General features: G+C 51.8%; 1 protein-coding gene across 2 annotated transcripts; it reads right to left on the reverse strand.

The window, feature by feature from the left end:
- Positions 1–1554: 1554 nt before the first annotated feature.
- On the reverse strand, positions 1555–23433 carry SAMD4B (sterile alpha motif domain containing 4B). 2 transcript variants are annotated; one of them, XM_065898798.1, is made up of 12 exons: positions 23238–23433; positions 13573–14043; positions 8783–9022; positions 8100–8209; positions 7854–7940; positions 6774–7116; positions 5579–5664; positions 4960–5078; positions 4179–4377; positions 3866–3989; positions 1997–2080; positions 1555–1577 (listed from the first exon to the last, which is right to left on the reverse strand). In XM_065898798.1, exons 1-12 carry the CDS (start codon positions 23431–23433, stop codon positions 1555–1557), a joined length of 2082 nt encoding a protein of 693 aa, XP_065754870.1. The 2 variants fall into 2 exon arrangements, with proteins under 2 accessions (XP_065754870.1, XP_065754869.1); XM_065898797.1 differs by lacking the exon at positions 1555–1577 and adding an exon at positions 1758–1786.
- Positions 23434–24817: the final 1384 nt, after the last annotated feature.

A 24817-nucleotide genomic window follows, 5' to 3' on the forward strand; every position in this document is an offset into this window, starting at 1 on the left:
GCTCGGAGAGGATTGGAGAAGCCCTGGGAGTTGGAGGGGAATGAGCAAAGGCACAGAAACATGGAGGGGCCGGGGTGGGGGACTTGCATAGGTTGATGAGTGTGCAAGAGGTACATAAATAAACCTGACACCCTACCCAGCCCGGCACTGGGAGAGGAGGTGGGGACCTAGAGCAGGTCCCCAGGGCCACCCCACCCCCTGGCTTCCTCCCTCTCCCTGGGCTCAGAGTTGAGGGAGGTCCAGACCAGGAGAGCAGAGGCAAGAAGGTCTGGGGAATGGGTGAGTGCAGGGAGGGTGGTGGTTTTAAAATTTTTTTTTTTTTGGTTTTTTTTTTTCCCAACATTTTGTATCTTTAATAACATACACAATGGTTACCAGCCATATTCATAACAAAAGTTATTCATAAAATGTATCTAAAAATAACATTTTTTCCTTTTCGGTGTGAAAAGCTTGAGAATGTCCCAATGGGGGGGGCCGGTTGAGGGGGATAAGGGGTTGGAATAGAGGACCCTGGCTTCCCTACAGCCTGAACCCCCAAATCCCCTCCCTCCATCTGGGCCCCAGCACAACCCCTCAGGAGGAACAGGGATCAGAGGGTCTGTATGACTCTGGGACTGGGACGAATCTCTGGCTTATGATATAGTGTTCCACTTAAGTGAGGTCATGACAGAATGGGGGGTGGGATAAGGGTGAAAGAAAAGGGGATGGGGGTGGGGAAAGAAACCAAAAACCATCCCCTTTCCCTTATTCCTTACCCCCAAGTCTTTCAGCAACCAGACCTGGGAGTGGAGAAGGGTTTGTTTCGGTGGGGGAAGGAGACGTTAAGGCAACAGACTTCCTGACCTCACTGGCTGCCCTGGCTCCCAGCCTTCAACCTCTGCATCTGGGGAGCCAGGGCTGGGGGCAAGTGGGGAAGGGCTAGAGGGGTCTGGAGGAGAGGGCTCTGCCCTCTCCCCTCGTAAAATTCAGGCTCCCCCTGCCACTTTCTTGGCTCAGAGAGAGGCCTGGGGATTCTAAAAATGAGAGGGAATGATCAGAGAGAAAAACCGTTAAGAACTATATAAATATGTATCTTAAATAGGCCTAAGAAATTAATTGCAGAGAACCTCTGATAAACGGGGCAAAAGGAGGTGAGTGAGAGGAGAGTGGCTCCTGTCCTTGGGGAATGATGGGAATGGGGAAGAAGAAGGCGGCAAGGAGGTGAGGGGGGCGGGGGGGTGGGGGGGGGGAGGGAGAGAGACAGTGCGCCAAGACAGACACGCTCCTCACCCGCCTTTATCTCCTCAGCTCCTCTCAAATAACGTTCGGGAGAGCAGATTATCTACCTCACTCATCTCTCCCCAAATGTCAGATGGTTCTGAGCAGGCCCCACAAGATAGTGGGTCAGTGAGTCTCTGGGGGAGACTGTTTCCTTGGGAGGGGCAGGTGGCCGGCAGTCTGGAGGAGGCAGGGGTGGGACGGGGCCAGGTGGGGGATGAAGGAGGGAAGGAGGGGGCAGGCAGGCTGGCTAGTCCCTGCCCCCTTTATCCTGGCTGCCCCCTACCTCCCTGGGCCTCAGCAGAGATCCCTCGACGGGCCTGGGAGTGAGGAAGGCGTGTGCCAATGTTAAACAAAAGTTAAAAGGGTGAGAGAGTAGAAAAATATTAGAATGTATAGCTGAGCCAGCCCACCCTCTCGCTGTCGCGGAGAAGCCCGTTGGGGGTTGGCCCCCGCCCGCCGCCCGGGGAGCCTACGGGTGCGCTGGGCTGTGGGTCCCGTCAGATGGTGGAGGTTTTGTCTGTCCCATCTGTGGTAAGAAAGGGAGGAAGGGAGGAAGGTCAGGAGCTGGCGGGAGGCCCAAGAAAAGGTGCTCAGGTAGCCTGTCATCCCAGTCGGGCCCTCCCTGGAGTCCGGCCTCCCCTGGGGACCCCTCAGGATGACTCTGAGTTGCTCAGTTCAGAGGTGGAGACGCTGGTGGGTAGGTGGGAGCTGGGTCAGGGAAAGAGGAAATGCTCACCACCCAAGGCGTGTTCTGTCATGCTCAGACACAGAGACTCCAGAGTGGGATTGATCTCCAGGTCAGGCCCAGGGACCGGGCAGTCTGGGTGGGAGACAGGAGAATGGAAGCAGTAAGAACTAGACTGGGGTGAAAGGCAGAGTCATGAAGACAAAGGCTGGCATGAGGCAGAGGCTGAGGGGGACGAGAGGGAAAGGGAGGAAGGGAAAGTAAAGGCAAGAGACAGAGACACAGAGAATGTAAGACACGCACACACTTGGATGGAAGGTATGACTGGGCGGAGTTGAAGGACAGGCCTGGGAGTGCCACTAAGCAGGCAGAGGTGATGATGGCAAGGGCAGAGGCTTGGCAACACAGAGAAAGGCTGACAGGAAGTAATGTAAAGCTGGGGGAGCTGCTTGGAGGCCACGACTATTTTGGACACACTACACGTTCCCTTGGGCACAGTGAGGGCATCTGCCCTGAGCACTGGGCAGCCCCGTGCTCCCTGACTGATGACTTGCTCTGTACTTGGTGCGGAGGCTTAATTAGAGCCGTTCCCTCCCACTTGGACTTGCTCCTCTGTCAGGATGCTGTTGGGGAAGGCCTAGCAGGCACGGCAAATCTGGACAGCAGCCATGGGGGCTGGTCTTCATACAGTCTCTCAAAGGGCCTCCTGTTCTGGAACCTGGGCAAGAGCCCACCAGGTCCCTGGGCAGATCTGACACCACCCACTGCTTAAAACCCTTCCTGGGCTCCTCACTGCTTCCAGAGGAACTCTAAGCTTTCTACCTGGGTTTAGAAGACCCTGCTCTTTTGCGCTCCGGCCTCACCTCTCACGACCTCCCTTCTGAACCCATGAGCCATGTCAGACCATCTAACTGTCTCTCCTTAATAAAAAAAATTTTTGACCTTGGGCAAATCACCTCTCTGAGACTCAGATTCATGACTAATAAGATGAAAATAATATGAGGGCCTTCACATGTGCAGTTGGGAGGATTTCATTCAACAGTGCAGAAAAGCTGTCTGACACAGTCTAGCACACGGCATACTGGTGAAAAGAACTGTTCTCATTTTTTACTCCTGTAATTCATCCACCCAGTCATTTAATAGCATTTACAGATGCCTACCATGTGCCAAGCCCTGTGCTAGAATGAATGGGACAAATGGGGTCTCCTGCCTCCCACAGATGGCAGTTCGCATAATCTCATAAAGAATCCCTATTGATTTGGCTATTTGTGACATGAAGAGTTTAGGGTCACAGGCAAATCTGAGCTCTCTCTAGAGGCAGCCCTTTCCAAACCAGCCTTATCTGCTTCTGCAGCCTCAGTGCCCAGCAGCAGGCCTGGCATAGGGAGTCACCCCTGACTTACTGAGCAAGGCAGGGCTAGCGCTTCTCTAACCTCCCTTTTGCCCACTTTGCCCTCATTCTAATCTCCCATCTCTAGGCTGATCTGTGAGCAGAGGGGAAGACAGACCTTCCACCCTTTAGTGTAGAACCCATTCCAAGAGCTGAAGTCTACTGGTTCCTGCTTGGTCACCTGGCTCCTGAAAGAATGCCAGTGGACTGATAGGCAGGACTCCCTTCTATAGACACCTGGCTGCTGTGACTGTCTCATCCCCTCCACCCTTCCAAACTGAGTACTTAATGATTCTCGAAGAAGACGGGGACAGAGACCAGTATGAACACTAAGATTATGACACAGGGAGGGAGAGACAGAGAGATGGGGGGGTGGGAATGAGGAGTGAGAGATGACAGGGAGGGGGAGAAAGACAGAAAGACAGAGAGACAGAACACATGCAAGGGATAGTGTGTACAAGACCCAGAAGAGAAAAGAAAGGCCAGCTAAGGGTGCTGTTGAGGCCGAGTCGTAAGGGTGGGCACTGTACCTGGAGGGAACATGAGAACGGCCTGGGGGGACGAGTGGACCGGGAGCGAGTGGGTCCGCTGCACAGAGCTGCGGCTCTGGCTGGGCATGCTGTTGCTGCCTCCAGGGTTGGCGAACCACAGGTTCTGCATGTGGCATGGGAGAGAGAAAGCAGTGGGTGAGCGGGGAAGAGGCCCAGACCCAGAAGCGGTGGAGCTGGCAGAGTCGTCCCCTCCCCTCTACGCTGGGCCCAGACACAGAGATATGGACACATATCTCAGGCACCACCACCCCAACCCCAGAAGTGCCAGGTCCTTTGCTTCCAGCTGGCTCACCTGTCGGCCCTGGCCCCCAAGGCTGGGGCTGGTGAGGGCATGTCGAGGGGAGATGCCCCCAATGCCCGAGGGGCTCAGAAGGCCCATTCTGCCAGGCGGAAGGGCCCGGGGAGGCATTGGGAACTGCCGCTGGGTCCGCCGGGCCACCCCCATCCCCACAGAGCCAGCTATGGGGAGTGAGTTGGAGCCGAATGCCCAGCTGTGAGAGAGAAGGCAGGGTGTCAGTTTAGGTGGATGGGGCCCATCTGTTCACCTCTTCCTCACCGCCCCCCGCCCCCGGCAGCCCCCATGGGTAGACAGAACACAGATCTGCTCTGAGCAGGGATTCCCTGTGCAAGGCCCTGCTCTGTACATCGTCTCCTCCTGCCCCAAGGGTACTCCCAGGATGGAGACTGGGAGTGTACGAAGGTTTCCTCAAGTCCACTCAAAGTAGTTCTCCTAACTTCAATTCTCAAGCACAATATTTCTGCTGTTTGTTTGGAGTGAGAAGGGACTTCAGAGTCCTCTGCACACAGGTGAGGAGAACAAGGGACAGGCAAGGGGCCAGCTATGGGGACATGTGCTGGTTTTGCCAGCTCAGCACTCTATTCTAATGGAAAATCAGGGACCACCTGATTTTTTTATGGCAAAGTCCTCACTGGGTGACTTGTATAAAGACACCCAGTTACTGAATGAGTATAACAGGATTCCCAGCCCAGAATGCAATCATCCCTCTAGGCACTATCTGTCAACCAACGAGGGCCTAGGGAGGGAAGTCCCTGTGCCCTGGCCGCCCGCCTACCCTTTCTGCTGCCGGTAGTTCTGCATCTCTAGTGCGGCTTTGCGCGGGAAGGTCCGGAGGAGCTTCAGCACTTGCTGTTTCCAGGACAGCAGCCGTTTCTTCTGCGTTTCCGTGAAAGCCTAGAATTAGGGGGGTGAAAGGGGTGTGTGTGCTTCTTTCACATTTGCCTTCCATCCATTTGCTCAGATATTTATCAACTGCCTGTGCTGGTCAAAGCTGGGACACAGAGGTGACCTGTGCTCACGGAGCTTACAGTTTAGTTGGGGAGAAGATACACACGCATTCGTAAGTGATAAATGCTGTGAGGGAGAAGCACAGGAGGCACAAGAAACCTGATGTTATGAGGGGCTGGTCAAGGCATCCCTGAGATACAGACGTATCAACTGAGATCTGAGGGGCCAGCAGACAGGAGGGGGACTTACTCCCCAGAGGATTATGTACTAAGGCTCTAAGAATGAGCGCTCAGGGGCATCCACTGAACCCAACACTGGGAAGGATGAGGGCTGGAGAGGTGGGCACGTGCCAGTCAGGCAGGGCCCTATTGGTTATATAAGGAATGTTGGTCCTGAGAGTGATGGGGCAGTCTTTCCCTTCTTGGGACCCCTAGAGAAGGCCTCACCTCATGAGTCAGGCACTTTTCGATGAGCTGGAGGTAACTGGTGATGTTCTCCTCGTCTGGTCGGGACACCAGCAGCTGGGTGCACACTTGGGGACATGGGAGAGGGCAGGAGGTTAGCTACCAGCGTGCCCTCTGCCATGTTCCAGCTTCCCTGGCCCAGCTGGGTGGCACAGAAGGTGGGTCAGGAAACTCGTGCTGGATGAGTACTAGCTATGTGCCAAGCACTGTACCTGGCTTATCACGAGGATATATAAAGTGCCCAGCACAGTGCCTGGCATAAAGCAGATGTGAAGTAAATGATACCTTTTCTCCTTTTTAAGTCTTGCAACAGTCTCATCAATGTAGGCATCTTTAGCCTGAGGCTGAGAGAGGTTGAGTCACTTGTCCCAGGCCACTCAGCTAAAAGAACTTAGACCTGGGACTTCCCTGGTGGTGCAGTAGTTAAGAACCCGCCTGCCAATGCAGGGGACACGGGTTTGAGCCCTGGTCCGGGAAAATCCCACAGGCCGCAGAGCAACTAAGCCTGTGAGCCACAACTACCGAGCCTGCGCTCTAGAGCCCACGCGCCACAACTACTGGAGCCCGCGCACCTAGAGCCTGTGCTCTGCAACAAGAGAAGCCACTGTAACGAGAAGCCCGCGCACTGAAATGGAAGAGTAGCCGCCGCTCGCCACAACTAGAGAAAGCCCGTGCGCAGCAATGAAGACCCAATGCAGCCAAAAGTAAATAAATAATAAATTTATATATAAAAAAAAGAAAACAAACTTATTAAAAAAAAAGAAACAACTTAACCCCAAGTGTCAAGTTGCCTACACTGTGCTGCCTTAGGAAAAGGCTTCACCATTAAGAGCTTCACCACACCCATCCCGTGCACTTCAGTCCCCTCTGAAAGAGCCGATGGATTTGCCTTATCTCTTCACTCCTTACTGTATGCAGTTTCCACTGACACAATGTCCCATCTTCTGCTCAGGCTGGAGACACCTTGAGGGTAAGGACTGTCTCCCACCATCAGCCTGGATGCACCCGAGGGCAGGGGCCCTGTCATCTCAGTCTTAGCCACTCTCTGTAGTGCTCTAATCCCCAGAGTGCTTTGAAAAGTTTTGCTTCCATCATTTAAACTGGATTTGACCTTTGATGCCTGGGTTCACTTGGCCCCCTGCCCCAGAATTTCCTGCTGGGCCCTGGGTGGTCTCACCTTTGCCCATCACCCGTGTAAACTGACTGGGGATGTCTCCATCAGCGACGGGAGCCGGGGCTGGCTCACTGCCATCAGTGGGAGCTGGAGCTGGTGGAGGGGGGTAGCCCTCTGCAGCTGGAGGGTCCTTGGCCTCACTGCCCTTGTCTGTGCCAGGGTGAGCCAGGGGAGGCTCCGCACCTGGCAGCGGTGGCTCCCCCCGGCCCCCGTCCTTGGCAGTAGAGGTGGTGGCGGTGGCGGCAGCCACAGTGGCCTGAAGGACACTGTAGGCCTTGATGGGGGTGATGATGATCTGCTGCAGCTCCTGCAGAGCGTTTCGCAGATTCCCGCCTTCCAGCACATCCTGAGTGGGGAAGACACAGCCTGGGTCACATGCCAACCCCCAGAGCTACATAGAATGACTATACATGTGGGGTCAAACAGTCCTTGCAGAGAGCTGGTGGGACCCTGGGTTCCAGCACACAGAGAAGGCAGGTAAGGGCACTGCCAGAGCATACACACACACACATGCACAAACACACACATTTGTACATACACAGTCCCTGTTCCCCCCTCAAGGTAGAGTCCCACGGAGCTTAGAAGGTGGGGCCTCAGGGTCCCACCGAGGATGGAACCAGATTCAGACCCAGAGATCTGGACTAAGACACTGAAGGGGGCAAAAACCAGAAGGTAAGTGGCAGGGAAAGGGAAAAAGGGATGCAAATCAAGGCAGATGTGTGAGGAGAGTGAGCGGATAAGAAACAACCAACTGGAAAGAGAGATCATGCACACAGGGGAGACACTCTGCTCTATCAGAAAGAGCTGTCAGAGATGGAAAAGTGAAATGGAAGAGAGGGGCTGAGTCAACAAACAAGATTCTGGAGACACAGGCCAGGACAGACAGGGAGGAGAGCCTCTTAGCTTAGCCACAGCAAGTGAACCCTGTGATCCGACCTGCACTTGGTCCTTGGACCCTGGTTCCCTAGGGCTGCGGAGGTCCCGAGGTGGGGGCCACATAGGCAACAAGGCTGACCCAGAGACTTCAGCCACTAGCACCACTGGGTAGCCAGTCGGCCTTGGATGGGGATAGCAGGTCCTCACCTTCTCCAGGGATTTGAGGACACTCTGCCTCTCGCGCAGCTTCTGGATGCTCAGGGCTATCTTGTGGCGGGCACCTTTGGTGACATTCTGCGGTAGGACAGAAGGGGAGAGGAAGCTGGAAATGGGAGGCTGAGGTACTCAAGGTGCCCCAACAAGGCCCAAAGAGACAGAGGAGGCTTGGGCTGCAAGGGTAATGTCAAAATGGTACTGCCCCCAACCCCGCCCTGATGGTCCCCTCGGCTTTACCTGAGACTCCAAGTGCTGCTCAGTCAGTGTCATCATCTCCTCATAGCTCATCTGTGAGAAGAGGGCCGCGTACTTGTGCAAGCGGAGGCTCTTAAGCCACGAGGGCACATCTGTGGAAAAGAAGGGAGGGCCTAAGATCAGGAATCTGGCCCTGGTGACAGATGTGGGGAAGGACCAGGCATAAATCATAGGCAGCCTTGAAAGCTGTAGAAAATTGGAAGGAGGTAGGGAGAAGCCAAGGGTCCATAAGCTACCTTCTTCTGTCCAGCCAGACCCTTCCAGGTGGCCTTCCCTGGTCAGAACACCCGATCCTCCTGAGTTGCTGGGTTGGATGTGTACTAGGATGACCTCTGATGTCTTTAAAAGTATTCCTGGAACCTCTATTCCATCAGTTACCTCTGTGTCCTGGCTTTCTTGTCAGACTGGTGTGCCTGAGGGCAGGGGCTTTTCCCCCATCAGACTGGGACCTGTGGGGGTCCCTCTGCCCAGTCTTAAGCCCTAAGGGCAGGGCCTGTCCACTCTCCTCAGACCTGTCCCCTTCTCGGGGATGGAGTGGGGGAGAGGAAGAATTGGGTGGGGAGGGACAGGACAGGTGGGGTGGCAGCTACAAGCTCTCTTCTGTCCTTGTAAGTTCTGCGGAAGCCTCTTGAGGAGGGTCCTAGTGTTACTCTCCCACATTGTACCTTTCATGCCACTGCCGTCCTCCTGAAAAGTGTTCCGGCTGGAGCCCTGCTCCTCCGTCTGCTCGCTGCCAGAGGAGGCCACGCTGCTCTGGGGCGAGAGGGGTGCGTGGTCGGGCGTGGTGAAAGCAGCCCGGGCCCCAAGCTCCTCTGGACTCGGCCACTCACCAGGGGCCTGGGGGCTCGTGGGGATGAGCGACATGGAGCGCTTCAGCGGGCTGGGGTGGATTTGGCAGGGGAGACCTGGCCGGAGGGGGAGAGAGGCAAGAGGTCAGGCTTGGGGATCTGACCACAGGAGACCGTGTCCCCCTGGTCAGTGCCATGGACGGCAGCTCAGCCCTGGAATTCAACAAGAGGAAGGGACCCTGAGGTCTGAGGGGAACCACCTACCAGGTACTGCTGGTTCCCTCACTCCTCCACCCCCAATCCATCAGCAAGCTCTCAGCCACTTCTCTGAACCGCTCCACTTCCTCTGCTACCACCCTGGGCCAAGTCACTGGCGTCCCTAGCTGGAATCACTGTCACAACCTGCTCACCGGTTTCTTGCCTTCATCCTTGCCCCCTACAGCCTATAATCAACTCACAACAGCCACACTGATCCTTCTTAAAAATGCAAATCTGACCCAGTCAGTCCCCGATTAAATCTTACCTGTAGCTTCCCTTCGCACTGAGAATAAAATTCAAACTCTTCCCCCGACACCTACAAGGCTCTGCAGGATCTGGGCCCTGCTCACCTCTGACTTCTCATCTCTCATGACTCACCCCTTTGGTTCAAGCCCTTCTAGCCTTTGCCGCACAGCCGCCCCAATTTGTTCCTGGAACACTCAGGCTTGTTCCAGCCTCAGGACTTCTGTGCTTGCCCGCTCTTCTTGTTCTCCTGATCTTAGCAGTTGGCTCCCCCAGGTCTCATCTCAAACAATCACCTCTTCTGAGGCTTTCCCTGAACCCTCAGTCAGCAGTAGCTGTCCCCCACCAACCCCCTATCATATCACTCTGCCTTATCTTTTTTTTTTTTTTTTTTTTTTTTTGCGGTACTCGGGCCTCTCACTGTTGTGGCCTCTCCCGTTGCGGAGCACAGGCTCCGGACGCGCAGGCTCCGCGGCATGTGGGATCCTCCCGGACCGCGGCACGAGCCCGTGTCTCCTGCATTGGCAGGCGGACTCTCAACCACTGCGCCACCAGGGAAGCCCCGCTGCCTTATCTTTCTTACAGCACCTATCACAGCTTGAGATGACCGTATCTAGTTATTTGTTCACTTGCTTATTAACTGTACGCCCCTCCTACAAGACCTGTGACAGCAGGGCCCTGTCCTGTCTTAAACTTCATTGTATCCTCAGTAATTACAATGGGGCCTCGACTAGAGGAGGTTCTTCACAACTACTTGCAAAGTAAGTGAATGAAGTACATAAATTGCTTCCTCAACGTCTCTGTTATTGGGCTTCACCACCTCCCAAAGATTTTTCCTACACTGAGCCCAAATCAGAGTGAATCCAGGCCCTCATCCACAGGATGTTTCACACCCTCCATCCATCCCATTCCTGAGGTAAGAAAAAGGATCCAACTTGATTTTTAACCATTCTAAGGACAGGGCAGGTTCCCATGAGCTTCCAGACCTTTACAAGTGCTATTCCCTCCCCCTAGCTCACCGCTCGTCCACCCTTATCTGCCAGCCACTTCAGCCTTCACTCCTGGCTCAAGTGTTCCCTCTTCTGTGACTCCTTCCTCTGTGTTCCCTGGGCCCCTGTGCTACCTCAAGTCCAGCACTTACTGCCCCCTTCACTAGCCTGCCTCACACTGGACTCTGGGCTTCTGTAGGATGGCTGCAAGCCTGCCCAATCATTTCTGTACCTCCAGGTCAGGGCAAGATACACAGGAACTTTCAAAGTTTCACTAAGTCCAAAAGGAGGGCACCGACCATCCTAAGGGTGCTAAGGGGGCCTCTGAGCTTGACACAGGAAATCTAGAAGTATCTCAAGTCAAAAAAAGAAAAGGAAACAAAGCCAAAAAGCCTCACCCTGGGTAGGTGAGAACATCAAGGCCTGGGGAACTGAAGTCCTTTGTCCCAGTTCCCACAAAGAGTTGGGAGGCAGAGACAGAAGAACCCCAGCCTCGTTTCTGATGGAAAGGCTGGGATTCCTGCCAGTGCTACACTGACACCCAGCCTCAGAAGGACAACCAGCCTGGTACAGGTCCCCAAAGCACCTTCCCTCATCTGTGACAGTTATCTATGATCCTAGCCAGGAAGTCACCTGAGGGAGAGGGCAGTGCATTGATCCCACCCACTAAGGCTAGCCTCCTCCCCCTATCTGTGGCTTCTGGGGTTCTCTGCAAGGGACTCCTCCAAGCCTCTGGACTCCTAGAAGATGTCACCCTCTGGGTCCTGGGGGGGGCTGGGTAACCCTTAACACAGGCCTTTTTTTTTTGCCTGTCTTGGTGTTCCTGGCTTCCTCCTTCCTCCCTTCTCAACCAAGAAGCGGGAAGGCGAGGCTGAGAGGGCTGGAAATTATCCTGATTGGAACGATTGTGCAGTTCCTGAGGAGCCCTTTTTGGAGCCACACTGGGGTGGAGGCTGGCCACAGCATGAGAACCATAAAAACAGGAATGCCGGCCAGACATCCAGGGCCTCACACTCTCCAAGAAGCCCTGGCCTGTCCTTGGCAGCACCCCAAACCCACCCTGCCTGCCCTTACAGGCCAATCCTTGCTCCCCACTCAAAAATAGTTTAATGGCTTCCTGTTTCCTGCAACTGCTTGAAATTGAAATTGAAAAGCTTCATCCTAGCCTTCAAGGCCCCCTCTGAATGTGGCCCTAACATACTGAGATCTGAGAGTCAAGACAGACCTGCGTTCAAATTCTGGCTCTGCCATCTATTAACTTCATGATCCTGAGCAAGTCACTTCATCTTCCCTCTCTGTCTCCACTTCCATGTGAAGTCTCTGGCACAGGGTAAACATGAATATTTGCTACTGCTATTACTCATTTAAATCCTCGCACTTCTCCATCCTAGCCAGACATGCCTGCATACTGTCCCCTCCAATCTGACACCCCTATACCTTCAATTCATGCTGTGCCCTGTACCTGGAATGCCCATTTCCTCTTCTAGTTCAAATCCCCTATTTAACATTGTTCCAGCTTGGTCCTCTAAAGCTGCTGTCCCCATCGTGGGGAGGAAGGACTGTATGGGCACCCTGCATGGGTGACCCCTCCCCTTGATAAGCATCTTCGGGAGGGTCACTTTTAGGTGGGGGCAGTGTAGCACAGTAACAAAGAATATAAGCTGAGGAGCCAGACTGCCTCGATTGAAATTCTGGCTACACCACCTTGGGCAAGTGACTCCTCTGTGCCTCAGCCAATGAATTTATAAGTATAAACTTCTCAGAACAGCTCTTGGCAAAGACTAAACGCTGAATATATTTTAGCTAGAATTATGATTATTAATATACCCTCCCAACATGGACCCAGAAACTGTCATGCTCTGAGACTAGAAAACAAGGTCCAAGACACCTTGGGTTGTTAGAGTTCCCAGAAGTACCCTTCTACCCCTCTATCTTCCCTGATTCTTGCCAGCATCTTGGAAGGAGGCAGGTGACCAGGATATCCATATTCAGCTGGGGAAGAAAGAGGCTCAGGGGTAACTGATATGTAACAGGTGCCACACAGCTGGGCAATGAAGACCCAGGGTTCACCCCACCCACTGGCACAGGTAACATTTCACTGCCACCCACTCCTGGCCTGCTTTAACCAGTGCCTGCAAAAAGGGGCCGGCCACCTTGAGGTTAAATTTGGAAACTTCTTGCTTTAAGTCAGGTCCTGTCACCTCATCAATCCTTGGAAACGCCATTCTCCCTTATACTGTTCAACTAATATTTCAAAAACTCACTGGAATACCAGCTCCTCCCGCTGACCCCAGCCTCTGCGGGTGCTTGCTAAGAGGCCACTTAGTTGAAGGATGGCACAGTGGTCAGATGCAAGCTCTGGTATCAGACTGCCTGGGTCTAAACCCTGGCCAGTTCCACCACTTGTTCTGTGACCTTGAATACAAGACCTTCGGCTCTTTGAGTCTCAGTGCCTTCATCTGCAGAATGGGGCTAATAATATTGTTGTGAAGAGGATTAAACGAGATCATGCCTGAAAAGTGCCTATAAAAGAGTACCTAGCACAGTCAATGCTCAACAATGTTACCTACTATTACTAATGCCTTGCAGCATGAGTTACACCTAATATGAACAGGCTTACAAACATACATTTCTCAGAAATGAGTCTGTAGGCTGCAGCCAGATACAAAAATCCAGAATGTCTGGGCTGGAAGGGACCTCAAATTATGATGGTCTATAACTGAAGTCAGGCAGTTATCATACATGCCCAAAGTGGGATGGTAGGGGCAGAGGCCGACTGGGACACATGTGCAGGGTCAGAAGGCGGTGACCAATATTCAACTCCATCTTACGGTTGCCACCAGGAATACAGGCCTTGAGTTGCCAGATCTTTTGACTTTTCAAGAGAAGCTGAAAATCCAGATTTTTAGGAGAAAATTCCCAATTCCTTACATCACCAAATTTATTTAAAAACATAACAAAACAAAAACCAAAGTTTTGTTGAGTTTGAGCTCAATAAAACATGCCTGCAGGTCAGAAATGGCTCTGGGAATGCCAGTTCACAACCTCTGCACTGTCTCATAAAGCTGAGGCCCAGAGAGGTTATGTGACTTGCCCAGGGACACAGAGCGAGTGAAGAGAGAGCCCGGTCCGACCCTTTTCAAGTAGGCATGGCCTCCCGGACTCCCACCTCCTCACCTGCGTTTGCGTTGCTCCCAATACTGTTGATGGCTGGCGGCACTGAGCTGGGTGGGTGGAAGGGCACGTGTCCATTTTCCCGGGGTGGCTTGTCCTGCCAGCCTGGTCCTGCCTCCCCAGGGCCCAGCTCTGCAGGGCCACCCCACTCATCCGAGCCCTGGCGTGAGTGGTAGGTGGGCTCAGGCCGGGTGCGGAAGCCGCTAGCTAGCCGCTCTTCCAAGTGACTCAGCCAGAGGGCCAGCGCATTGCGGTCCTCCAGAGTGGTGGCCGGGTGGATGAGGGCATAGGAGAGCAGCTGGCGGCTCTCCTCGATGAAGGCATTGCTCTCAATCGAGTAGGCCAGCACTTTCTGCAGCAGCCTCATGTACTCCGACTTGGCCTCTGTGTTGCCTGGCTGAAGCAGGGGTAGGTGGGACAGCAGGAGGGACACCACCTTCTCTTTGGACTCCTGCTGCCACTGGCTGACGATGGCTGCAGAGGGGACAAGAGGGAATGTCAGGGGAGCCAGGGTGGGGGACTCCCATAAAACCAGGAGAGGTGCCTACAGCCTGCTCCCTCAGCTCCAATCTCATTTCCCTTCTCCTTTCATGACTCCGACCTTGTCCCTCATACAGGTGATATCTAACACACTCAGCCTGCTTCCAGAGTAATTTTTTTTCTGGTTCCATCACTCCCACTCTCAGAAACCTGCTATGACTCCTAATAAGCCAAACTTGCTACTCTGGAATCTGAGCCCCTCCTGCTGCCCCCAGGCCTGCTCTTCTTGCTGTATCCCCATTCTTTATCTTCATGGCCTGTACCTGCTTTCCCCTGACTATCAAAACACCCTCTTTCCTGACTTGGAGGACAACGGAATACAGTGGTTAAGAGCTTGTGCTCAGGAATTCCCTGGCAGTCCAGTGGTTAGGACTCCACACTTCCACTGCAGGGGGCACAGGTTCAATCCCTGGTCTGGAAACTAAGATCCCACATGCCATATGGCTCGGCCAAACAAAACAAAACAACCTGGAATCAGATGGTCTGGACTCCCCAGCTCACTAGCTGGACCTCTGTCGCTTGAACCTCACAGAGCACTGATTTCCTCACCTGAAAAATTCTGGAGATAATTACAGTACCCGACTCACAGTGTCGCTCTGAGATTCAAGAAGCTAAGAAAGAATGGGAAGTGGCCTGGCATGCAGAACATAGCTAATAAATGCTTACTGTTGCTTTTTAAACTGGACTCAGCCTCTAGATTCTCCCCTTCCAATTCATCCCATACACCCAGATGGAGTGATCTTCCTAAAGCACACCAGGATATCATGTTCCTGACCAGGAGCTTATGATGGCAACCAGCACCAATGGACTCAAGTTCAAGAGCTCCTAGCCCAACATCACCTTCATTTCCAGGGCACTCCCCCACCTCCTATTCCTCCAGATAAAAACTTGGTTTAGGATATCCCCATCCTCCCTGGGGCTCTCTCCATGCCATATTCATCCAAGCTTCCATACTCAGGCTGAGATTCAACGCTTTAGCCTGCAACAGTCTCCTTCCTCCTATCCAAATTCTACTTCTTTTAGGGATTGCCTACACCTGCCCTTCTCCAGGAAGCCTTCTGTGGCTACTCCACGCCCTGGTGAGCTGGTGATGTCTCCTTCCCATCCCATCGTCTGAGGGCCTGTCTGTCCTGTGAAGATGAGTGAGGCTTCCTCTCTCTACCCAGAAGTGAGCTCCCCAAGAATAAGGCCCCAAGCTAGCCACATAAAGGAGGCCTCGGTACTCCCTGGTGGTCCAGTGGGTAAAACTCCACGCTCCCAATGCAGGGGGCCCGGGTTCGATCCCTGGTCAGGGAACTAGATCCCACATGCATGCCGCAACTAAGGGCCTGGATGCTGCAACTAAAGGTTCTTCATGCCGCAACTAAGACCCAACACAGCATGAATGAATGAATGAATAAATAAATAAATATTTAAAAAAAAAAGGAGGTCTCAGGAAGGAACTGTTACAGGACTGACTGTCCTCCTTGAAAACCTTGTTACCACTTCCATGACTAGCTCAATGGAGTGGAGGATGGCAGGTAATGCTGATGGGGCAAGGGAAAGGAACAAAGTATACCAATACTTGAGAAAAGAGACAATGATCAAAGACTGGGACCAACCCTGCCCTCACTCTTGGGCAAATGAGCTCATATCTATAGCCACCGTAATGATTTTCAAACACCTAACAAGGAAGTTCTGAGAGTTGAGTTACTGGGATATTGGTGAGGTCCTGGAAAGGGACAAAGGAGCTGGTTCTAACCGAACAGAGCTAGGACCCCAGAGGGGTGGGTGATGAAAAAGAACAGGCAGTGATGTGGCTTATGTCCCTCCTCTCCTACTTACTGATGTAAATGTGATCACTTCACTGAGCTCTACTTTCTCTATCCGTAAAGTGGGGCTCACAATCATTCCTACCTGGCATGGTTGCTATGAATTGAGACCAAAGCACAAAGGAAGGCACAAAGTAAGTCCTCAGTAAACATCAGCTGTCATTTCTAACACCATGGTTATTATATCTTACAGGGGCTCCTTCCTTTTGAATACCCACAGAGATTCTCAAGGCATAAGCCAACTCCCGGACAAGGAAACAGAGAGGCTGGGAATGGGCATGTATAGAAGGAGGGCCTCAGAATTCTAGCCATCTGGATTTCAAGTGAGCCCTGATCTGGATCCCTCTGTCTCTGTTGGTGTCTCAACCCAATTTCCAAGGACCTCTGGTCTCCTTTGGCCACACTACAGACCAGACACCTGGCCACTGGAAGCCTTGCATAAAAACCTGAGAAATACCTTTTTCACGCATTTCTTTCCCTTAATGACCTGTCTGGAAATTTATGGCTTGGGAATTCACATAACTAATTCTTACATTTGTAGCTCTAAGAAAATGAAACACATACACCTCTCAACTCCTGGCCATATAAATGCACATTTTCTTGCCTGGGCCTCTCTGACCCAAGCTTCCTAGAGAACCCCTGTTAAAGTGTTCAAGGGTTCATCCATTTATTCAGAGCCATGTTATGCCCACAGTACTGGCCAAAACAGAACGAAGAGTAATACTACACAATAATAGTAATAATGGATATTTACTGACCATTTACTCTGAGCCAGACACATGCTAAGAACATGACCGTCTTTCATCCTCACCTCAACTCTTGCTTTAGCACGCCCATCTTGTAGATGAGAAAATACATTTGGGAAGGTGATGTCCAAGGTGACAGAGCCAAGATCTGAACCCAGGTCCCTCTGCCTCGAAAACTGGGAGGAACTTTTACCCACAACCCTCTACTATCTCTCCAATGCCGCCTATCTTCTTCTTCCCCCTGTTCCTGGCTTTCAAGATCCCTTTCAGGACCTGCCACACAAGGCTAGGAAACCTCATTCCCTCCATCCATCTTCTCCTGAACTAGCTCCCCATGACCATGAAGCTATCTCTTAGGTCAGCTCCATATCTAAAGATCTTTCCAAGGTGGGATAAGCCTTCCTGACTTCAGGGAGTCTTCACCTTTTGAGTTCTCCCACCTCCATCTGGCACTGGATCACATGGGAAGGACCTCCCTGGTACTCCATTTTCCTGACTTAGTCCCTGAGTTTTTAGTTTTTGATGAGAAGGAAGAAGAAATATAGTGACTGAAGATTAGGGACAGAAAGTTAAGGACTTGCATCCCAGGTGTGGTATAGTTGCCTGGGCAATATGCCTCCTCCTCTGTAAAAGAGGGATTACAGGGCTGCTGAGAGGATTTAGGGAGACAATGAATATAAAGCACCTGACAGAGTCTGCCCATAGTAAGCACTTAGTATGTGACTCAATGATTGGTGTGTTTCTCCCTTCTCCTCCAGCAGAGCTGGCCTACCCCTTTAGCCCTACCCTGATGCTCTCAATCGCTGTTGTTCAGGCCTTGCAGGGTAGCCAGAGGCATCTGGGACAGAGAGAAGCCTTGTCTAGTCCCTCCCCCACCCCAGAGTACTGCCAGGGCTAAGGGACACAGCTTCTCCTCTGGTACTGCCAGGGGACATGACAGAAGAGCCCCAAGGGTTGGGCTCAATGAAGGACCTTGTTCTACTGCAATGAAAGGGGAGAGTGGTTTTGGAAGAATGGAGGCTGACCCTAGGGAAATGTGTGTTCATGTGTCTGTACAGCGGTGAACTGGGAAGGGTGGGCCTCCCATGACTGGAAAGCATCAGAGAGAACTGGAACTGGTCCAAGGAATCTGCACAGCCTCAGGCTCCTTGGGGTGAGCCCAGCAGGGGCTGCAGATGATGGGTAGGGATGGAACTTCTAGTTTCCTGCCCAGGGCAGAAAAGTCTGGCCCAGAGTTGAGGCACAGCAGAGGCCCAATGAATACCTGCACAGCTGAACCCTGATGGTCCCCTGGAAGGTAGTGGTGTCTTTGTGTGTATAATGTGCCCTGTCTAGGATCCCTTGACCTCAGGTCTCTCTGTCTCATGACCTAGCAGAGTATACTGAGTAAAGAGTACAAGTTCAACTGGCAAACTTGCCTGGATTCGAAATCTAGCTCTGCCTCTAAGACGTAGGTCAACATAACTGTGGGCCAGTCCTTTAAACCTCTGAGCCTTGGTTTCCTCTTCTGTACAATGGGGGTAGTTAAAAGCCCCTACATCACAGGGTTATTGTAAAGATTCAATGAGACAATCGTGCAAAGCACCTGATCTGTGTTAAGTGCTCCATGCATTTCAACTATTACTGTCATTGCTGATGGTTGAAGATCTAAAGCCTACGCTATTTCGGGGCTGGAGGGAGCAATTCACACAGGAGGGCACATCTGGTCTCCCCCTTCAGATTCCCCACAGGGGTGGGGAATTTCATGCAGTTATTTACCAAAAACAGACACGTCTCTGGTTCCTCTGAGCTAGAGGCACAACAAGCAATGATGAAATTCTGGAGGTGGGTGGATGGGGGAGGGGACTGGGGAATGCTGTGATGTCAATGACTGCTGCTCACCAAGCTGCAAACCTGGACTCCAGAGAGGATGAGGGAGACTGCATATGAGTGCTCTCCTTGGCCAGGTGACCAGAGCTAAGTAGGTCATGACCCTGGTTGCTGGCAAATCACAGGCGCCAAATATATCTTGGAGACTGCCGTAAGAGCAAATCCATTTTTACATGCTGGGCTGTTGTAACAATCGTGGCAGCCTGAGGCACCAGCCAGAGGGGATGCGTTTTGGCTCCAAACATGCCCCTCTATGCTTCATCCCATCTCACACAAACATAGGGGAGGGCAAGGGGGTTCACATTTTTGTTTGATGAACTGTGTTAGTAGAGCTTGAAAGGGGAGGGTGGAGGCATTAGAGTTGAGCTTGGGTGACTCACTCACCCACAGCCCCTTCTTGACCTCGGTTTCCCCACCCAGATTCGATGAGCCAGAGAGGGCAGGGCTTAAACCTGCTGGATAGGGGGACTCTGACTCAGAGGACAGGCGGAGGGAAGAAATGCAGGAAATGTGGCCCAGGAAGCTATAGGACCAGGGAGGGAAGGAGATTTCAGCTTCCCCGGCCCCACCCTTCTAGTCCAAGTCAGCATGGGAAGTGGGGTGGGTTGTAGGATTACTGTAATAGCTCCAAGTAGGCAGGGAAGACAGCACTGAGAGAAGGAACAGGGATAATGACAAGGGGAAACCTGGGGCTTCTCCTTCCCTGTTCCAGAGACCCTTGGGTGTTGCTTTTCTGTTCCCAGGTTTTATCTCAGACTCTGCTTCCATGAAACCAATGCTGGCTGCCCGGGCTGGGGGACTTCCCTACACCCTCCTAGCTGCTTGAGAGGAAGGGACACAGCCCAGACCAGAGCCTCTTCCATGCCCCTCTTCTCTCCACTCCCAGTAGGTCATGTGACAGTACCTTCACCACCTTCCTGGGCCCACCCAGAATCAAGTGTCAGCATCAAAACTAGTAGTTCTCCACTAGATGCACACAAGGGCCAAGTAGGGAGCTTAAAAAACACCAAAATCTCTGGAGATAGGACCGAGGCCTCAGGTTCTTTTTATAAAGTGACTCTGACATGAAGCCAGCATTGGAACCCACTCACCGAGATTGAGCTCTCTGCATTCCCTGGCCCTTTCTGAGAAGGAGATGGGTGGGTTGGCAGCTCTGACCCAAACCTGAACCCAGGGTCTCCCTGGGAGAACTGAAGGAAGTAGCAGGGTTGGATGGGTGGGACATGGAGTATAAACCCAGAAAATGGCAGAGGATCTGCCTCACTGTTTGGCCCTCCAGGCCTGATGGGATCTGAAAAGCTGAAGAAGAGCTTCAGACCCTGTTATAGGCAACCCTTATCCAGAATTGGTAGACCAAATGAACTGAAGATTTGGTTTGTGGGGTAAGTGTGCATCTTGGTGGGAAGGAGGGACAGGTTCGCTGAGGGGCCCACCCCATAAAATACTAAGGGCTACTGATGTACTTGGAGAGTATCTAGAACAATCCCCGTACTGTCTAGTGAATCCTCAGGCCCAAGAGGGATGGGGCTGGCCCACATCACAAAAGGTGTTAGTGGCAGAGCTTGATCTAGAACTCCTGGGTGTCCTGATTCCTATTCTCATGTCCCATGACAAATGAATCATCAGTAGAGCATCATCTCTCAAACTGCCTGGTCAGCAAGAGAACTTGGGTACCCACTACCAGGCCTATCCTCTCAGGACTCTGATTGAGTGGGTCTGGGTTGGGGGCCCAGAAATCTGGATTTTAGGTCACATTCTCCCCCATCAGGTGATTCTGATGATGCAAATTTGGGAAACACAGTGGGATGGGAAAGCCGTAATGAACAGAGGATACAGAGCTCCTCCAAGGCCTCCAAAAGGATGCAGGCCTCCAAGCCCAGGAAGCAGCTCCTTCCTTCACAAATAAGGCAGGGCAGCTGCTCTACCTGAGGTTGGGAGGGAGACAGGAGACACAGTCTTGGAGTCCCAATGTCTATTAGGAAGAGGCCTTCAAGGCCCCACAGGATTTACCTCTGTGATCACTTCTCTCTCCAGTCATGCTCTGCTCTAATCCTGGCAGGCTTCCTGCTGACTCTGGAACACACCATGGCCCTCCCTCTCTTCCCTCATTTTAAGTTTTCCCTAACTCTCCATCCACCTAAGTACCAACTTGTTTTCCTCTCACCACCTGACATGGGGCTATGGCTAAAGACCTTGATTCATATATTCATTCACTAGTCAACTCATTCCACAGCAGTTCTCAAGGACAGGCATTAACCACAATATCTTAATGTAAACCGTCTGAGATGGGTCTCAGGCATAAAGTATACCATGGTATAAAGTGTACCATGTCTTTCAAGGGCAATGTGGTAACAACAAATATTTTAAACGTACATAACTTCAAACTAGCAGTCCCACAGAATTCTAGAAATTTATCCTAGAGATGCTTAAAGGGTACTCATTACAGCACTGCTTATAAGAGTAAGACCAAACATAACCATGCAGTAGAGCCTACTGATCAAGAGGAAGAAATTTAAAGTCAAATTCCAGCTCCACCTCTGACCAGTTGTACAACCCAGGGCAAGCCACTAATCTCTGCAGACCTCAGTCTTGTTTGTAAATGGGGGAGTTAAAAGACCTTCCTTACAGAGCTGTTGTGAGGGTTACGAGTAATAAAGGTAGTAAAGTACTGCTTGATACACAGGTCAGGCTCTGTTACCTTACTATTCTTACAATCAAGCAGTCATTAACAACAATGAGGTATACACGTATGTGCTGAATATGGAATGATCTTCAAGTAATACTGTTAAGTGAAAAAAGCAAATTGGTTAATATGTGCAATGTTCTTTGTGCTAAAACAATCAAAACAATGAAAAAGCTGAAGGGAGAACTTGTATGTGCTCATACATGCACAGAATATCTCATAAAACATACACAAATTGGGAACGTGGAAGTCTGGAAGGGGACCTCACTTTTTACCTTTCATATGGTTTGATTTTACCACAAATTTTGAAAACAAAAGCAAAAACTAAAAATGCTCTAATAAATAAATAGCAGTAAGCACGGGTGTGATTCTGATATATAGCCAGGATTGGCACCCAGTGCTCACCCAACTCCCTGCTCAGGATGGGGTGGTGGAGATGTGTGACCAAGCTTCTTAAGACACTGGCCTGCCCCAAAGGAGCCCCCACTCTAGGGGCAGAGCCATACCACAACCTCAGAATGCTTGCCCTGGTGCTAGAGCAGAGGGGAACCCTCCCTGGTGGGGAGGATGGGAGGGCTGTGAAATAGCTGAGGTCTGGGCTTGCTGGAGCCAAGCTGGGTTCCTGCTGCCCACTGTCTGCAAGACAGGGACTTAAGCTGATGATTCCTGGCCTGAGGAACTGTCTTCCCCTACAGCCATGGTGCTTCTGTGAATTGTACATAAAAACTCAGAAAAATGAAGGTGACTGCTGCTAAGACGGGTAGGCCTGAGAAGAGGAAGGAAGCAGCTCTGGGGGTCCCCAAATCCCAATCCTAGCAGCCCATGCTGATTTACTCACCTATAAAATGGAGACAACAACATTACCTATCTCGTGAAGTTGTTGCGTGGACTAAATGAGTTACTGACAATAAAAATAACAGTTAACATTTATTGAGTGTTTAGTACATGCCAGGCACTGTTCTCAGAGGGATCGTAACTAACCTAGAAGCACAGTTATCATCTTGATTTTAAAGAAGAGGAAACCAAGGCTCAGAAAGGTGAAGTTACTTGATTATACAGCAAGTGACACAACTGGGATTTAAACCTCGACAGTCTGACTCTAGAGCCACCAAAGAACACTGTTTTCAAAGTTACTATACAAGTAAAACCAGTACTTGGCTTGTTGTAGGGACTCAATATGAACCGTTATCCTGAGGAAGAACATGGGAAAAGTTTGGACACATGCTACATGGGGTCCTGGGGTCCCCTCCCCAGCTAGCTTTCAGGTGCACATACTCCCCCTCTTCTTTGGCCTCCATCACTCCCACCCGTCACCTAGGTCAACACCTCTCCATCCAGCCTTGTGGAGGCCCAGAAGGCCAGAATGGCTTCAGCAGTGCCCCTTGAGATGGTTCTCTGGACTGACTCCTAGCTAGACCTGGGGCCTGAGGGAGAGGTTCTAGCAAAGCCTAGCTCACCCATCCCAATGTCAACTTCGTGGGACAAAGAGCACTTCTCTACTGAGTGTTCAGGAAACTGATATGGACTATATCTAAATTCAAAACTCTCTTGAAGCTGTTTATGCCTTAGGTGCAACCTACCTTTGAGGGGGTAAAGAATAGTATAAGATGACATGTGAATTTTGGAAGAGTTCTAAAATTTCCTCCTAGCTCTGACGTCCTGTAGCTTGAGAAATGAACTAATGCTCACCTTCCGTCCCCCTTTCATAGGTAATGACTTTAGTCTGTTCCTTTTGGCTGCCCAGACCAGCCACCCTACATGATCCTTCCTCTGTTATGGGTAGTTTCTAGTTTGCACTGCACTCCCCCAGGAGTCCCCCATTCCATGTCTGAGGATTTCTGGCAACTAAGCCTCAGAAGAGCCATGATGATGACCTGGGAGGTCAGGGACTTCTCACCTACCAACAAGCCTAGAACCCACATTTCTTAGTGCCATTGCTGGGTAGGCCTCCTCAGACACCTGATATCTGTTCCCGTTCCAGGTCTCCCTCCTGCTGTGTGCCCATCGCTGGAGACTCACCAGCACTGTTGGCCTCCGACTCCAGCAGGTGAATGTCATTGCAGTCCGCCAGTGAGTGCTCCAGGCAGAGCTGTAGGAAGCGGGCCTGGGTGCGGGTGACCCGCTTCAGAAGTGACAGCAGGGCCACTGTCTGTTCACACTCATTCCAGCCCTTGAACCAGCCAGCGAGGATGCCCACCTGGTCTCGGAACATCATGGTGCCAGGCCTGGGGCCAGGGTGGGGGGGACGGCGGTGGCAAGGGCCAGCGCCGTCACATGGTCTCGGCTGCGGGCTCCTGTTACCTCTCCCCTGAGGGCCAGGGCTTGAGGATGTTCCCTGGCGTGGTGGCAATGGGTGGTGCAGGGAGGAGGACACCTGCTCACATCGGGGGAGGTCTTGGTCTAGCCACTCCTCTCCAGGCTCCTGGAAAAGGAAGCAAGGTCGTCAGAGAGAATGAAGGGGCTGGAACTGGCCTGGTGAGTGTGGGCTGAAGGGGTAAGGAGGCCTCATGCCTTCTTCTTTCAAGGTACCTACCCTGCTGAGCTCCTGGGAGAAAGATGAAGCTAACCAGATACTAAACCAACTCTCCCTCCAATCTCCAGATCCAGAGAAAAGGCTTGATTGGGACTCAGAGACCCAGACAAAGAAGATGCTGCCCCTCAGGTCTGGCTGTCACAGGGCCAAAGGAAGTGGATTTAAAGCAGAGAGTAAGTTGGCAAGATATTCTAGATGGGAAATAGGAGACAATGCACACTGTGGCAAAATATCTGAATTAATGGAGACCTGGCCCCAGGTGACATGACTAAGCAGACATGTGATGCTAAGCACATGCCCTTTCCTTGCTGGTCTCTGGTCACCTCCTTCAGGGGGGCTGGGCAGAGTGACTGCTCGCCTGCTAAAAGGACCCTATGGACTCTTTGTATTATTTCAAGCTAAGACCCACAAGGCTAGGATATAGGTGGGTGGTGACCCTGGTGGAGATCTCAGGTATGTGGATAGCTAACTGATCAGTAACTGGGTGCCTAAGGGTAGGGGCAGAGGTCCTTTTCAAAGATCTCCAACATGCTGGGGGGATCTCATCTGTTCCAACTCAGCTCTCCCACTCTGATCTCTAAGATCCCACCTATCCCTGTTCTGAAGTGAATCTCTCCCTTCTTCTTCATTCCCTTGAAGGTTACTCCTGACCCAGGTCCTCTGGGTTGGGATGTCCCCTTGGCTCCCAGACATGGCAGCTTGTCACTCAGACTCCTAAGAGCCAAGAGGATACCAACCTGAGAAGGCGACACATCAGATGTTAAAAACTCCCAAGCAAGAAAGTGTCCAAATTCCTTTTGCAGGCAGGAACTACACAGGAGCTGTGTCAACTGGGCAGACAACAGGCCTATTCTTCAGCTGACTGGTTTCTGGACACTACTCTTAAGGCTTTTTCTAAGTGTCTCCTGCTCCAGGTCTCCACTCACATTTCCCCTCTGCCTCTCTTGCAACCAGTGCTCTTGGCTCCATCCCCAAACCATTTGGCTCCATCTCCCTCTGGCTGCCAAGAGGACTGAGAACTCCATACAAAGACCCATTGAACCTGCTGGGCTAGGTTTTAGGGAGC

This window comes from Phocoena phocoena, chromosome 20 (genome assembly GCF_963924675.1).
Source record: "Phocoena phocoena chromosome 20, mPhoPho1.1, whole genome shotgun sequence".
Lineage (NCBI taxonomy): Eukaryota > Metazoa > Chordata > Mammalia > Artiodactyla > Phocoenidae > Phocoena > Phocoena phocoena.